Here is a 15,223-nt window from a genome sequence, read left to right as displayed (position 1 = left end):
CCAGACATCCAGAACTTCCCAATGTACTACCTCCTACCCCACCATTGGAGCCAATTCACTTACACTGTGATTCCATCATTATAATTTATGTGATTTAATTTCCTTCAGTTATAACACAACGTATTTAATTTGCCATAAAAGTCAGCCAGATAGAGTTTTGTAGGTGTTTGCTGTGAAGTAACATCAAGGATCCGGTTCATTGTTCAGGTGTCCAGAAGTGCACAGATAGGACAGTTATGTGAAAGTCGGTTTAGCATGCGAGTAGGCATGAGACAAAGTGAAGCGAGAACAGCAAACACAACAAATACAGCCTCTTCTGATGGAGGTTGTGTGGGCGTCCTTTAAGAGCTCCCGACCTGGTCTGAGTGGACATTGGTCTTTTTTCATCCACTTTATTTCTCTGCCTCATCTCTGCAAATACAGTACACCACGTCACCTTAACAAGCACTGAAGCCAGACTTTTATTTATTTTATCCTTATATGCACAGAGAAGTAAAAGGAGAGGAGCTTAGCTGAAGGCTTCAGAATGATCCTGTATGCACACAACGCAAGCAAAATGTACTCCAAACGTACGCACTCAAGCGTGCAAATGCTAACACGGCGCTCGCCTTCCTTTTTTGCTACTGACCCTTCTCGGATTGACAGTGAGTATGAGAGTGGACAGAGAGAGGGAGAGGAAGACCTTGAATAAATTAAGAGGCAAATAAGTGAGAGCAAGACAGGTAATGGAAGTCAGAAAGCAGTAAAGCCTTGTGATGTAAAGAGCAGTCCGTAATGGAGGAGGTTATTCATTATGGATGGCGCTGAATTGTGAATTCAAGGGAATTTTGGGAGAGGATGGAATTTAGGACCACGCCATTTCAGAAGTGGAGGTCAAAAGAGGGGCTCACGTCTGCCCTCAGGTTGTCGGGAAGCTAATTAAGGTCACCGTGAGACAATGTCAGCTCTGTGAAATGATTGACACCTCTTTGAGAGGCCGCCCTGTCACTCAGCTGGGGGCATGGTGGCAGGTCACCGATAAAAGATATTTATACATTGTGTAGATTTATCAAGCTCAGCCAAGTGACATCTGTCAGTAGGTTTCAGACCAGGGGTCGCCAACATCTCGATTCTAATCAACCAGTTCATATTTGGCACTTATCCAGTCAATTGCTGTTGTAAATCCCCAAATTATATGTTAAATTAATATAAAACGTAAAGTGATGTCATACAGATTTATGAAAATATCAGTGTTTGTGTGGACATCGCCCAAGTGGATTCGTGCGCACCTTTTGAGTGCCCACCCTCCTCCTCAGAGTGGGATGTGTCCCTCGTGCCCCTTGTTCCAAATTTGGGAATGATGTCCAAAAATACACTCCCTAAAATATCACTGGAGCATAATCAAACCTGTCATCACGTCACAATTACATCGACTTCTTTCCAAGACAAAAGCCGATGAGATGAGACATTTTTCCTGCCTTTCACATCATATTTGATTTTCCCATTCCCTGTGTTGTGTTAAACAGTTGCCACAGCGGGCGCCGTCTGGCATGGACCCGCGGGGTGTGTGTTTACTTGTGTAAAAACTCCTGTTGTGACTGTATAAATCTGTTTCTACAGTCACATTACAGGGACTTCTCTTCCTTTTGGGATTAAAAGCACCCCCCCCCCCTCCCCACCACACACACACACACACACACACCCCTTAACATGAAATATTAAATGGTCTGATGAAGACTGGCTTGGAGTTTCGGCCAGTGTGGTTAAGGATGTCTTGTCATGTCTTCTTTCAGGTCCATTTGATGTACTTTGGCAGCGTTGCATAAGTGCTTTGTCTGTGTATATTCTGTCACTGTTGCAGGGCTAGTGAATAATTAAAAATAATACATGTGTTGTAATAAAAAGTCACGTAAATGAAAGTATAACCACTTCAATAAATATGAATTTTCATGAAATTATTTGAATTAAGTTGCTTTAATGAGGAAAAGACAATGTTGTACTTTTGAAAACAAAGATACAGTATTATATGAATGACATGACATTAATGAGGAAAAGTCACAATAAACAAAAAACAAAACTAAGGCTATAGCTTCTACAAAAAATTGCAGGGATCCATCCACGGTTGCGGGGGTATGCTGGAGCCTATCCCAGCTGACTTTGGGCGAGAGGCGGGGTACACCCTGGACTGGTGGCCAGCCAATGGCAGGCCACAAAACCATTCCCACTCACATTCATACCTATGGACAATTTAGAGCCTCCAATTAACCTTGCATGTTTTTGGAATGTGGGAGGAAACTTTTTTCCAGTTTTATTCCATTTCATGGTAGCAATACACAGTAGAAAATCCAAGAAGAAAAGGTGACTATGCAAGTTTAAATCCTACCTGCCAGAATATCATACAGGTATGATATGAGGAGTCACACTTAACAGAGCCACTCCTATTTATGCATACAGTGGAACCTTGGTTAGCATCATTAATTCATTCCAGAAGGTCTGAGTCTAACCGAAACGGACGGTAATAGAATTATCCCCATCACAAATCATGTTAATCAAATTAATTAGTTCCAGAAAGCCAAAAATGTTAACACAAAACACAGTTATTGAAGACGTGACTGACCCCGAAGACACAATCTGGCAGCGAGATCGACCACTATCGTCTTCTTTTCATATGTAGTTTTTGTTGAGGATAAGCAGTAGAAAATAAATGAATGAATGAATGTATGAAATATTGTTACTCTGTTCAATACTGTAACCCAAAATCGAGCCAAAGGAAATGTCAAATGTCAAGATTTTGATAGATAAGGTGCAAAACACTATTGAATTCCAGAAATAGCTCATGGAAAAACAGGAAGATGGTGTCCTTGTGATGTTATTTGTCATTTATATGTACCGTAATTTGTCAGACGATAGAACGTACCAATATTTAAGCCACTCACACTGAATTTAGAAGCCCCGTGTTTTTATGTCGGGACATGAAATATCATAAAAGTTGTGCTGTCATTGCCAAAGTACCGGATTGTCTTGTTGAATGAGCTTGTGTTGGAACCTGGAACCTGTCTCAGCAAGGTGCACTGTTGTCGGACACACTCTTGGAGCAGTACTAGTGTGCCGCCATGTTCTCGTGCTAGTTTACGACATTACTAAAAAGACTCTTGGTGTTTTTATAGTTGTATTCCAGTTCATACAGAAGACTACAATTGATAACAAATACAGTTATAATAAATAAGTAGTAAAAATAAGCAATGCTAGAAGTATAATAGTTATGGAATAATTATTGAAATGACAAAATAGTCGAGAATGTTGAGCTGTATTCACTGACTGGCTTGATGATGTTTTAATGAACTGTTGTGGGTGATCTGCTCAATTTTGCCAGAGGCTTTTTAATAGTGAGCTAAGCTGCTATTGCTTTCTCTTTGCCGCTTTGAAGGATGTTATTTTTCCAGGGGCAAAGTGAATTCAAACCAGTTGTGGCTCATCCTGTCCAATTACTCCTCTTTCATATTGGAATCCTTTGTATGCGGCAGCCCTTGCAAAAATGATGACTCCCGGTTTAATCTTTTCTTTGTTTTAAATGCGTTTTCTCCATTCGCGCGTGTCGACAGGGGAGCGCCACGAGTGGATGGATACTCTTCAGACGGCAGCGCACCACCACCACCACCACCACGCCCCCCCCACCGCCGCTGCCGGCTCCCAGAAGTGGCGCCACAGCCTGCGCCGCAGCCGTTCCTCCACAAACAAGCGCGGTATGCTGGAGGTGCGCGCCTACAAAGGCAGAGTTCTGGTGTCCCTGGTGGGGAGCAAAGTCAGGCTGTGCAAAACAGAACAGGTACTTCTTTATTTTTCTCTGCACCTTTGGGGACTTCCTCTCTGCAGGATGACAATGAGTGTCTGTTTGAAAGAGATGAGACAGCAATAGAGAGACATATAGTCATGAATATGGAAAGCAAAAAGAAAGACGTGGATGTGAATGAAAATTCTGGCATATGACCTAAAATACAAGGACGCCAGGACCTGTTGCAACTTCATTAAGCAGCAGTGCAGCCAATCAATGCTTATTAGTGACAGGGCTCATTAAGATCCCAACAAGGGCACAGGTTGACAGGGCAGGTATGCTCTTATTATTATGACCGCACGGTATTGGCGATACCAACACTGACTTTGGCATAATGAAAGGAATAATGTAAACAGTGTTATGGCGATCACGACAGTGTCAGACCGAGCGATGGTGATGAAGATTGAAATTAGAGAAGTAGTGATCACACTCTGTGGTAACGCCCCTCAAGTTGGTTGTGAGTTTGAAGACAACAAGAATTTCTGGAGCTCGTTGGATGAGTTGATACATTGTATTTCCAGTGATAGTCTGTGGAATGACTCTTGTTGTGCAAGAAACAAGGAGAGAACAGAGGAACCGAATGGTGGAAGTTGAAGAACGAGAGGTCCTGCAAGGACATCAGGAATCATTTCAGACAGGCTCTTGGCGGCGATGATGATCTGCCAGATGATTGGCAAACACAGCAAAAGTAATCAGAGAAACAGGCAGGAAGAAAGTGTGCCATACAGACAGAGGAAAGATGATAAGGAGGCAAGTTAGGGTGTTCAAGCCCAGAGATGGGAATGTGCTGACACGGGAGGATGGCTTCGGGGCAAAATGGAAAGAATACTTGGAAGGAGTGATGAATATAAAAAAACACAGAGAAGTTGTGACTAGATAGAAGTTCTAGGCATCAGTATGGCTGAGTTACAGCAGCCTTAAAGAGGATAGCTAATGGGAAGGCAGTTGGGCTTGGTGGCAAATGATCTAAAGCAGGGGTCTCAAACACGCGGCCCGCGGGCCAAATGTGGCCCGCAGGACGCTAGTTTAGGCCCCCGCCTTGATATGAAAGTTTAATGTTAGTGCGGCCCGCGCAAGTTTGATATGGATGCTGTATGGTATCATGTACCCAGAAAAAATTATTATGTTTGATTAATGTTCATGTTAAAGGTTAAATAACTGTTAATAGTTATCCTCCCTATCTGTGTGGAAATGGTAAGTTTTTGGCTTTTTTAAGTTTAAAGGAAATAACTTGGAGGCTACCGTTTAGGTCGCTAGATCTCTAGTTTGCGAGTTAGCATGTGTCTCAAGACCCTGCAGTTGCGCAATATGTTGTAAATAAAAAGAGTATAAATGTGACTATAGTCGTGTTTTGTCATGTCTACAGGGCTCTAATAATGCTTTGTTAATTTTAATCTGAAAAAATAATTTATCTACCCACCAACTTCTTAAGTTTTTATTATTTGCTGTTTTATTATTATTATATTTATTTATTACTGATTGATTGATTTTCTTTATTCTTGATTTGTTTATTTTTCATCTTATTTTGTGCAGAAAAATAAAAATTAAGATATTTGAGAACAGTGGAATGTTTTATCAGAGCTTTTCTTGTAGAAAATCGGAACCAAAGCACTGAAAAAGTTTTTTATTTTTCCGTTTTTAATAAATGCGTTTTTTTTTTTTTTGGAAAACCTGATGTGGCCCAGTCTCACCCAGACCCTAGCTCCAGTGGCCCCCAAGTAAATTGAGTTTGAGACCCCTGATCTAAAGTGTGGAAGTATTTTGAAAAGGTTAAAGATGACCCCAAAAAAGTCAAGTGCAATGTGTGTCAGCAGCTTCTTACTTATCAAACGACAACAACCATCATGGCGTATCGTTAAAACGGGTATGGCTGTTACCGCTTATTTTATGTGATCTTAAAAGACTCTGAGGGTTATGGAACACAAAAAGTCAAATGGTTGAGCACCTCTGAGCTGGAGCATCCGATTGGTTGTCCGTCAAGACACGGGATGATCCTCTGCTCAAATGAAGGTTGTTACTGGCGCCGAGTGCAGTCCAATCAGTTGGGGTTTTAGGGGTTTTACGAACAGAACAGATTTTGTGCAACTTTGTGTTGCTATTATTAGCTATTAGTATCAACATTTCAGCCTTTTCTCTTTTCTACATTATGACCGTTTGCTCTCTTATTTTTTTTGGTTTAATTTTACTTGTGCACTGTGCTGCGGGCAAATAAAATGGATTTTGGACACCCCTAGTTCAAGGCAGTGGGTGGAGAAGTGTCAGGAGTCCTTTGTGAAAAATGAGCATCAGCAAAAGTGAAGGGAAAGATTTATAGGACGTTAGCGAGACCAGCTCTGATGTATCATCTGGTGACGGCGGCTATGACCAGCAGACAGGAGGCTGCAGAGCTGGAGGTGGCAGAGCTGAAGATGCTTTGATTTTTGTTGGAGTGATGAGGATGGACTGGATTAGAAAAGAACAGATCCGAGGAACAAGTTAAACGTGTGGGAGTCAAGGTCAGAGAGGTCAGACTGAGATGATTTGGCCATATGAGATGGAGGCATTCTGACTATATTGCTAGACGGATGCTGGAGAAGAAAGGAAAGAAAGATCCACAATAAAATTCACACATTCAGTAGCATATACTAGACAGAACAATAATCATGTAATTATCAAAAGACCTTTGTAAAACTAATGTAGAACGTGTATGAATTAGGGCTGTCTGATGCTTACACGTCATTTTTGTCATGTATCTTTTTGTCATGTCGAATTTGTAGTGCAAAATGGTTATTAATCATGATTAATTAAGTGGAAAACTCTGATTCATTTGATATTTAATACATACTTGTATGTATTAACAGCTCTAAATGAACAAAAAAAAATTACTCAAGCTAATGTCACGATTCTTGAGGTAGCCTGTGTGACAGTTTCCGCTTTTATGCCGTAGTTCCTGTTTTATTTTGGTAGCGCTTCCTGGTTGCCCTTGGTTGTGTCCCGCTTGTTTTGCTCTTTCCTTTTTCACTCGCACTTGTTTTTAGTTTGTCGTTGTATTGTTTGTCGTCGCTAAAAGTTTACCTCACACTCATCTCTTTTATTAATAGGGCAACAGTTGTATCATACTTTAAAACCGTGTTATGCCATGAAGTAATTGTCCTTCTGCAGTAAGAGATATGTAAGTGAATGATAAGAATAGCCACTTATTTATTTTCTGTATATTTACACCACACATATGCGCATAATTAAGACATTATTGTGATTTCCAGTGTGTCCTTGAATGCATTTCGTGCTCGTGTCATTCTGACGAGGACTGAAGACATATTTTGTGAGCTGGATGTACATATACTACAGTATATGTACATGTGTATATGTGTATGGTGCTGGAATGACACCAGAGGTAGGGCTTATGCGTTAATTATGCTAAAAATGTTAACAGAATGAGTGAAAAATGTAGTTCTTGCTGTTATTTTTGCTATTTTTGACAGCCCTAGTATAAATATATCAATATTTAAGGGTCCATATATTAAGATTCTAGTAAAAGATGGGTGCACATGCCATAGGTGGAAGCCCGCCTTGGTGTAGTGGTTAGCGTTCTGGACTTTGGTGTAGACGGCTCAGGTTCGAATAGTAATACTAGTAAGCATCACCGGTATTCGTTAGGAAGGGTTCACGCCAAAAATCAGATGGCAATGTGGCAACTGCGTAATCAGGAAAAAGCAGAAGGAAACAAAAAACATGCCATAGGTGGAGCATGGTACAGTTGGTACAAAAGATGCTGGGTGGTATTTAAGGTGTCTGTGACCGTGAAGTGTTGTAGAGCTGTATGGCCGTTGGATCAAAGGAGTTTCTGTGTCTACTGGTGGAGCAGATCAGAGGCAGCAGCCTGGTGCGGAACACACTCCTCTGCCTGATGAATGTGTTGTGCACACGGTGAAGGCCATTTTCCTGGACGGACAGGAGTTTGTTGTTGTTTTTTTTCTGCCACAGTCCTCAGAGGATGCAGCTCTGTGCGTAACACAGAGCCATGCCTCCTCACAAACCACAGCATGAAAGAGAACACTGGCCACAACAGATATAGATGTTGAAGGACCCCAGCGTCCTCACACAGTAGAAAGGACCCTGTTCTTTCCTGTGGACAGTGTCCACGTTGTGAAATCAGTCCAACTTGTCATTCAGCTGCAGTCCCAGGTACTTCTAGGTCCTGACCACCTTCGCCTCCGAACCCACGATGGGGACAGTATGAAGATCACCATCTCCTTGAAGGTGTTCAAGTCCTCCATCAATGACGCTCCGTCCATCCCTTATTTTTCTCCGGGTACTCCGGTTTCCTCCCACATTCCAAAAACATGCTAGGTTAATTAGCCGTGCCATCGGGGGACCAACACCCGGGCCCTCCGACTCCGACAGACGGGCGGACCCCCACATTAAAGGGAGGAACCCCCAGCCGGCCGGGTCGAAGGGATCCAAGGATGGCACCCCCTCAGCAGACCCGACACAGCCCCCAGTGTGGAGGACCCCCCCTGAGGAAACACTGGAGTTAAAAGCTGAAGACTAAGAGCATAAAATAGGACTAAAAAGATAAAAACATAAGAAAAGTTTAAAAATATTAGTTAAAAGCCTGATTAAAAAGGTGCGTCTTTAGTCTTTTTTTTTTTAATTTTAGTATTTCAGCAGGTGGCAGAGCTCAAACTGGTGCTGGAAGTCAGATGAGTAGAGCGTGAATTGGATAGGTGAGAGAAATTGAACATTTTCAAAGCGCCACTCCCCTGGTCCAGGTCTACTCGTGTGTACATTTGACGATGCCAGCGACGGGACTTCCATCCATCTCTCTCTTTCTCCTCATTTCACATCACCCGCTGTTGTGTTGTTTGCCTTTCATTATTTTCTTTGTTAGTGTGAACAAACATCTTTGTTTGACTTTGGGTTTTCCCCCGCCACGTCAGCAGATTTTTCCAGCGGCAGGAGAGAATCCAAATTAATAGTATTGTTTCAGCTGGTGGTGAATCCAGCAGTGGGGAGGATGAGACCGAAACAAAAAGATGGAGGGGGAGAAGGAGGAATGTGTGCGAGATGAAGAGCAAGAGCAGGACGAGGGAAGTAGAGCGTTAACCAGTTCGAGCTCAGCGGAGTGGAGTATTTAATCTAACATGATGAATGAGCTATTGGAAACATCAGCTTCCCGGCTCCTCCTCCTCCCTCCTTCCACCTCCGCCGCCCCAGACTCATTCCTCACGGGTCATAAGCTCTGTGATGGAGCTGTGTTTGAGGTCATTGAAGCACCAAGGTAAAGACAGTCTGGAGGGTTACAAAGTGTATCGCTTGCCTCTTCATGCACAGTCACACACCTTTAGTCTTATCCCAAAGGTGGCTCTGCTTTTCCCTGCAAATGGTGACGGTGGAACTACTTTTCCGCCTTTTTTTTTACCATTTCCTTTTAGTGTAACAGCCTGGTAATTAGGTGAGTTATTTTTACCTGCAGTGTTTTTTTTCATTCCTCCATGCCATTCAAGATCGGTGATGGTGGTGGTGGTGGGGGGGGGGGGGGGGTCACATGTCAGCAAGGTAACGAGTAGCGAGGCACGGATGGGAGGCGCTTTAATTGCCTGCCTCAGAGAGATGACGGTTAGTAGGTGCATCCAACCGAGCAAACTTACAGACCATAACAAAGCAATGCTAGGGACTGGTGGAAGGCGAATGGAGTGAGGTTCCACGGTCTGGCACGGTTAGCACATCAGAATGTCCTGAAAGAGCCTAAAACAACACATCAGTAACATCAGCACGAATGAACGATGCAAAAAAATACAAAATACAAAAACTGTATGGACTGATACATTTTTTACGCTCATCTCTGTACTTTTGGGAAAATTCCTGGGGCAACAAAAAAAATTCAGAGCTATAATACATGAAAAATGGGGTGGGTTCAAAGAAAAGGTTCTATCTTAGTTGTGCATCAGATCCAGATATCTGGAAATAAAAGCTGAAATGTTGCCCTCAGCGGCGGTCGACCTCACAGCTAGGAGACCGGAGTTCAATTCCACCCTCGGATATCTCTGTGTGGAGTTTGCATGTTCTCCCCGTGCATGCATGGGTTTTCTTCGGGTACTCCGGTTTCCTCCCACATTCCAAAAACATGCTAGGTTAATTGTCCATAGGTATGAGAGTGTGAATGGTTGTTTGTCTATATGTGCCCTGTGATTGGCTGGCGACCAGTCCCGGGTGTACCCCGCCTCTCGCCCAAAGACAGCTGGGATAGGCTCCAGCACCCCCGCGACCCTTGTGAGGAAAAGCGGTAGAAAATGAATGAATGAATGAATGTTGCCCTCGTTGTCTCGTATTGGTCTTCTGAAGTCAAACCAAATATTTTCAGTTGGGATGTCTGATTAATATTTTTGTAAAAATGAGATATCAGCTTTTATATTGTTTTTTTTTAACCCATAGTGCCATCACATCTGAGGTGTGACGTTTCACCTTTGTGTTGTGAATTTGTAACCAAGCTCAACACGACCTATAAAGCTTGGGAGGCACTATTTTATTATCCCTGAAGTAGCTTACTAGCTTCATCTCAGAAAAAGGCCTTAGAAAAAGGGTCTTAGAAGAATAGCTTCAGCTCTCGATGAAAGCAGCGGTTATGGATGTCTACCTTCATGGACGATAGTATCAGATACTGGCAAATAAACCAATATCCAGCATCTCTAGTTTTCAGTCGACAGCAAAAATAAAGGAATTGATCTCACTGTTCCACTACTTCTGGAAGACACCGTATATATACAGTATGTAATTTTACCCTGAAGCGGCCTAATTAAAGCTAACGATGCTCTGCATAATACTAAGTGATCTTAGTGACACATTTTTCTACCACATATGCTGAACTGTGGATAATTAAGACGCCCAATCAAATGGAGTGACGATGCCCAGAGTGGAAAAGGTAGCACATTACTATGTCATGAGTAACCCTCGGTCCTATGTTGTCTGGGGTGATATGCCCTTGTTAGAGTCTCCCAAGGCAAAGTGCGCATTGGCCGGATTTGGGACACAAGGGACACCGTAGCGCCACGCTGTTCTTGTTCTCGTAAAAACCGGAGCTGGAGTCTGGTTTGCTTTGCCATCTCCTCTTTGTTGTTTTTGTGTATGACGTGGTCCTGCTGTCCTCACCAAGCTGTGACCTTCAGGGTTTACTGGAGCGGTTCGCACCTGACTGTGACGATTTGGGAATGAGACTCAGCACCTCCACATACAACACCTTTGGTATCATTCGTTGTCAGGTGTCAGGCTGGAATGATTCACATTTGATTCGCAGTTGAGTGGAAGCTCAATATCTAAGTCCATTCATATTTTGTATGTCACTTATCCTCACTTGGGTCATGGGTATGCTGGAGCCTATCCCAGCTGACTTTGGGCGAGAGGTGGGGTACGCCCTGGATTGGTCGATATTTCCATCGATTTATTGACTATATCGATTGTCGTCATTGGGGTCACGGCTAAACCAGAGCCTACCTGGAGTGAGGTTCCACAGGCTGGTTAAGTTAGCACATCAGTTGCCAAGACGTTGCATGGTTTATTGAACCATTCAGGCAAGTGTCCTGGACCACTTTTAGTATGTTGCATTCAAACAACAATGTGTATACGTAGATTTCAGTCGCCCGCATTTTGCTGCTCTGTTGCCGTGCTTAATGAACACTTGAGTAATTTGCTTCTCTTTGTTTGTTTTGAACATACATATGCTTCATAGCCCAGGATTTAGCTTTTTTTTAAGGGGGCAGGGGTTTGCTCCACTTCTTGTTTGTGAGTATCTTGACTGACCTCTCAGCACTTTGGGTGAGGCTTACCAAGGCTCTCTTTCACTTTATCCCATCCTCCTTTTCATTTACTTTGCTCGTCTTTTGACTTTGTGAGCTTTGGGATGGAGGGAAGTTTGCCTGAAATGTAATTTTTCTATTTTCCCGTGTGTGTGTGTGTGTGTGTGTGCTCTCTCTATGTCCTCTGCGCCTTGCAAGGGAGCACCGGCCTTTCTAAAATTGGCCTCTAAAGTCCAAAAAGTTTGGAGTCCTCAAATGCACCTTTCAATGCAGCTGCATGCCGGTACAACACACATTAGCTACACACACACATACACAGGCAACGGTAAGGAGGAGAAAAAGCCAAAGACGTGTACGTTATTGCCTGTCACAAACTATTTTCAGCAGGACTCTGTAAAAAAAATAAAAAAAGGCCACGTAGACTGACAATGTCGCTGTTCTAAACGCAGGTCTGCTTCTGTGTTTGTTAGCTTGGATTAGACCAAATGACATTCAAACCCCGTGTGGGAAAACAAGTTGTGACTTTAATGAGGCAACCAGGTGATCGTCCCTCATTAGGTGGGGCTTCTATATTTGGAGCCAAAAAGGAGGATAGATACTCTGATGCTGTCGACTGAAGACTAATCTTGCTTATTCTATTAGTGCTGCCGCTACCGTGCTACTACTCATTCAGGGAGATTCCAAGGTGTTTCTAGGAATAAATAACCCCAAATATGCACTACCGCCACCTTCCTGCCTCCTTGAAAGCATTTCAAATCATTTGTAATGAAGGTAAATGACTTTGCTTTTCTCTCTTTAATGCCACAAATGAGCTCTTCATCTAAACTATTCATTTTCTGAGAATTATTTTTTTAACCTAACGAGCACTCACTGGCATTTTTCTTTTAAGTCTACATCTCTTTGTGCCCCTCAAGGACTACGAAGCAGGCCTGGCTATTTGTGAAGTGGAGCTGACGGCCGCCAATATTCGAGATGTGGACCGCCGGGTCTTTGAAATCAACACGCCCTTCAAAAACTTCTGGTAGGTTTTTGTGTAAGATCAGTACAAAGAGTTTACCCTGTCAAAGTAGAACATAAAAAAATGTAATGAAATACTATAAATCAAAACAAACAATTTAATAAAGCAGTATTTGAACGCAAAATGAATGAAAAATTTCATCATAAATGACAAGATGCAAATTAAATAGAACGACAAAAGTACTACAATTGTAATTGTGATATTTTCAAAACAAATGAGCAAATAAAAATATTGTCAAAGCACTTTAATGCAACTAAATGCATTACACACCACCTACAAAGCAAGTGTTTTTTTTTTTTTAATGAAGTGTCGGCTTGAAGCTATGCGCTGTTATCTACTGAACCTTTGAGGTGACTCGGCAGTCCCTAAGGCCCAACAATCAATAAGCGCGCAGCTTGTTTGAGCTGTAATGGCCCATTTAGAATACAACCATCACAAAGCACGCTCTTGTTTGTTTGTCTACGACATTTCTCTTTTTTTTTTCTCTTCCCTTTTTTTTTGTCGGGCTATGTGCTCGCCTTTTGTAGATTGACTTGATTTATGTAAGACCCTCCCTCGTTGCTCTACTTGTCTCTCGTCCATCCAGTCGATCTGTTTGTGTCAGCCTTCTTAATGGTCCCATCGGTTGGTGCTTTTGTTAATAACCCCAACGTAATTGCCATTTTGTGCAGAACCAAGACAAAAAAAAAAGGCGGAATTAAAATGAGCTCCTGAATTGTTTTGACGAGGTGAATGCTGAAAGGCTTATTTTATTGTGTGTGTGTGTGTGTGGATCTCATCGATTGGTCACCCTAGCAGTCTTGTGCTACCTGCTCAAGGTGGGGATTAGCCACAAACTCATCTAATCACTTTAGGCCGGGCAGACTCACTTTGGCTTTTCCATTGTTTTGCTGTTGCCACAGATACTATCGTGGGCTTTTATTATTAGCGGTGAGAATGACAATTAGGAAGAGGGGACAAAGACGTTCAACTTTGCCGCAAAGGAAACTTATTGCAAAGCATTTGGACTTAAGTAAATCTGCAGATAAACCCTTTTAGCTCAAGGGCATATCAGAGGAAATCTGCTTTGTGTGTGTGTGTGTTGACAATATTTGTACCTTGGAGAGGAATTATTCCCTAATGAAAACTCCTGACATGAGAGGTCTTTGGATTATCCCCGGTGGAGGACGCATTGGTTCTGGAAGAACTGCCTTAAAGTCCATTGTACCAAGGTGGAGGTCATAACATAAAACTGCACAGTCAGTCGGGACTTGTCTTCAAACTGATTTTGAACACCATTCAACAATCTGATATCAGATTGGCCGATGAGTCATTGTTCTTGGGCCCAATTTCATTCAATTCAAAGACGTTTTTCCCTGTAAGAAACAGTGGAAATGGAAATAATTTGGTATAGAAGCATAAAAAGAAGTTAACCACAGTAAATAATAGTAAAAATATTACTTTTCCATGTTCCACATAAGCATAAAAAGAAGTTAGCCACTGTTAAAGTAACAAGTGACAGCAATAAAACAGTTGGCATTTTACTTTGTTGCATACCTAATTGTCATACAAGTGTAAAAATAAGTTAACCATGAAGTTATCAAAGGAAAAAACAATAAAAGAAGTGTACATTAAATTTGATAACTTTGGTGATGATTTAGTCCAATAAAGTTTGAAACATTTGGATACGCTCATACTGTATGCTGTTTTTTTCCTTTGGTGCTTTTTGCAACACAAAAGCACAGGATTCTTGATGTAACATAATGCTAATGATGCTAATGTCATAAATGAAGGTTAATTGTAATGCTTTGATTTATGCATACAAGGTGGTGGTTACATTAGTACCGTACATTCTGCTACTTTTTTCTTTCTACCCTTACATAGTGGTGCGGCTAAATTGTAATCTCGTTTATTCTCCTTTACTTCAGAACTACTAATTGTTTACATACTGTGCCGCTCACGAGCCAGTGAGTAAACGGTAGCTTTTTTTTCGGCAGGAGCCATATCCACAAGCTATCGGTGCACTCACAACGAGCTTTTAACCCAGGGGTGGGCAAACTTTTTGACTGGGCCACATTGAGTCAATAAAATTGGCCGGGGGGCGAGGCTTTATATTTGGTACACACATACTAGTTTAAGCTTATACATGGCATTAAACATAATAATGTGTTAGCCTTGTATTTTTCTCAAAAGCACCATATTCAGTACTACAAGCAGTTTTTGACTTCATATCAGCAGCAAAAAGCAGACAAAAAAAAAAACACCGTCAGTGACTGATGCACGATCGCGCCCGCTGTCTTGAAAAAAATGCACCTTTATTGTGGTGCGACTGGCCAATCACAGAGCGTGAATAGTGAATACATAATGAGCATTTTCTTTAAACACAAATACGGATAATGACGAAATCTACAAGTTTCATACTTATATCCGATAAAAATACATTATCCCGAATGGATACACAATTTATAATGAGTATCTGACTCATCCCTACTTTTTACCCAGTTCAAGACCAACCTGCTGGTGACATAGCTTGTTAATTAGGCTTGTATCATTAATTGTGTCGAATGCTTTTGTTAGCATACATTCTCCGTCTGCACACACATGATGTAGTGCGTTGGGAATTTTCCCCAGTTATTTAAATAA

At 42.0% G+C, this 15,223-nt stretch overlaps 1 protein-coding gene across 5 annotated transcripts in view; it reads left to right on the top strand.

The window, feature by feature from the left end:
• Positions 1–15,223, top strand: part of arap2 (ArfGAP with RhoGAP domain, ankyrin repeat and PH domain 2) — an 85,192-nt gene that overhangs the window by 17,969 nt on the left and 52,000 nt on the right. For all 5 annotated transcript variants that reach the window (XM_078796877.1, XM_078796878.1, XM_058069128.2 and 2 more), the window contains exons 9-10: positions 3,582–3,805; positions 12,498–12,604. In XM_078796877.1, coding sequence (XP_078653003.1) covers positions 3,582–3,805; positions 12,498–12,604 — 331 coding nt within the window. The remainder of the gene's footprint in view (positions 1–3,581; positions 3,806–12,497; positions 12,605–15,223) is intronic.

Source organism: Doryrhamphus excisus, linkage group LG2 (assembly GCF_037039965.1).
Source record: "Doryrhamphus excisus strain RoL-2023G ecotype Guam linkage group LG2, RoL_Dexc_Guam_v1.1, whole genome shotgun sequence".
Lineage (NCBI taxonomy): Eukaryota > Metazoa > Chordata > Actinopteri > Syngnathiformes > Syngnathidae > Doryrhamphus > Doryrhamphus excisus.
Note: the sequence above shows the minus strand (reverse complement) of the source record. Positions and strands in the feature narration are given on the sequence as shown.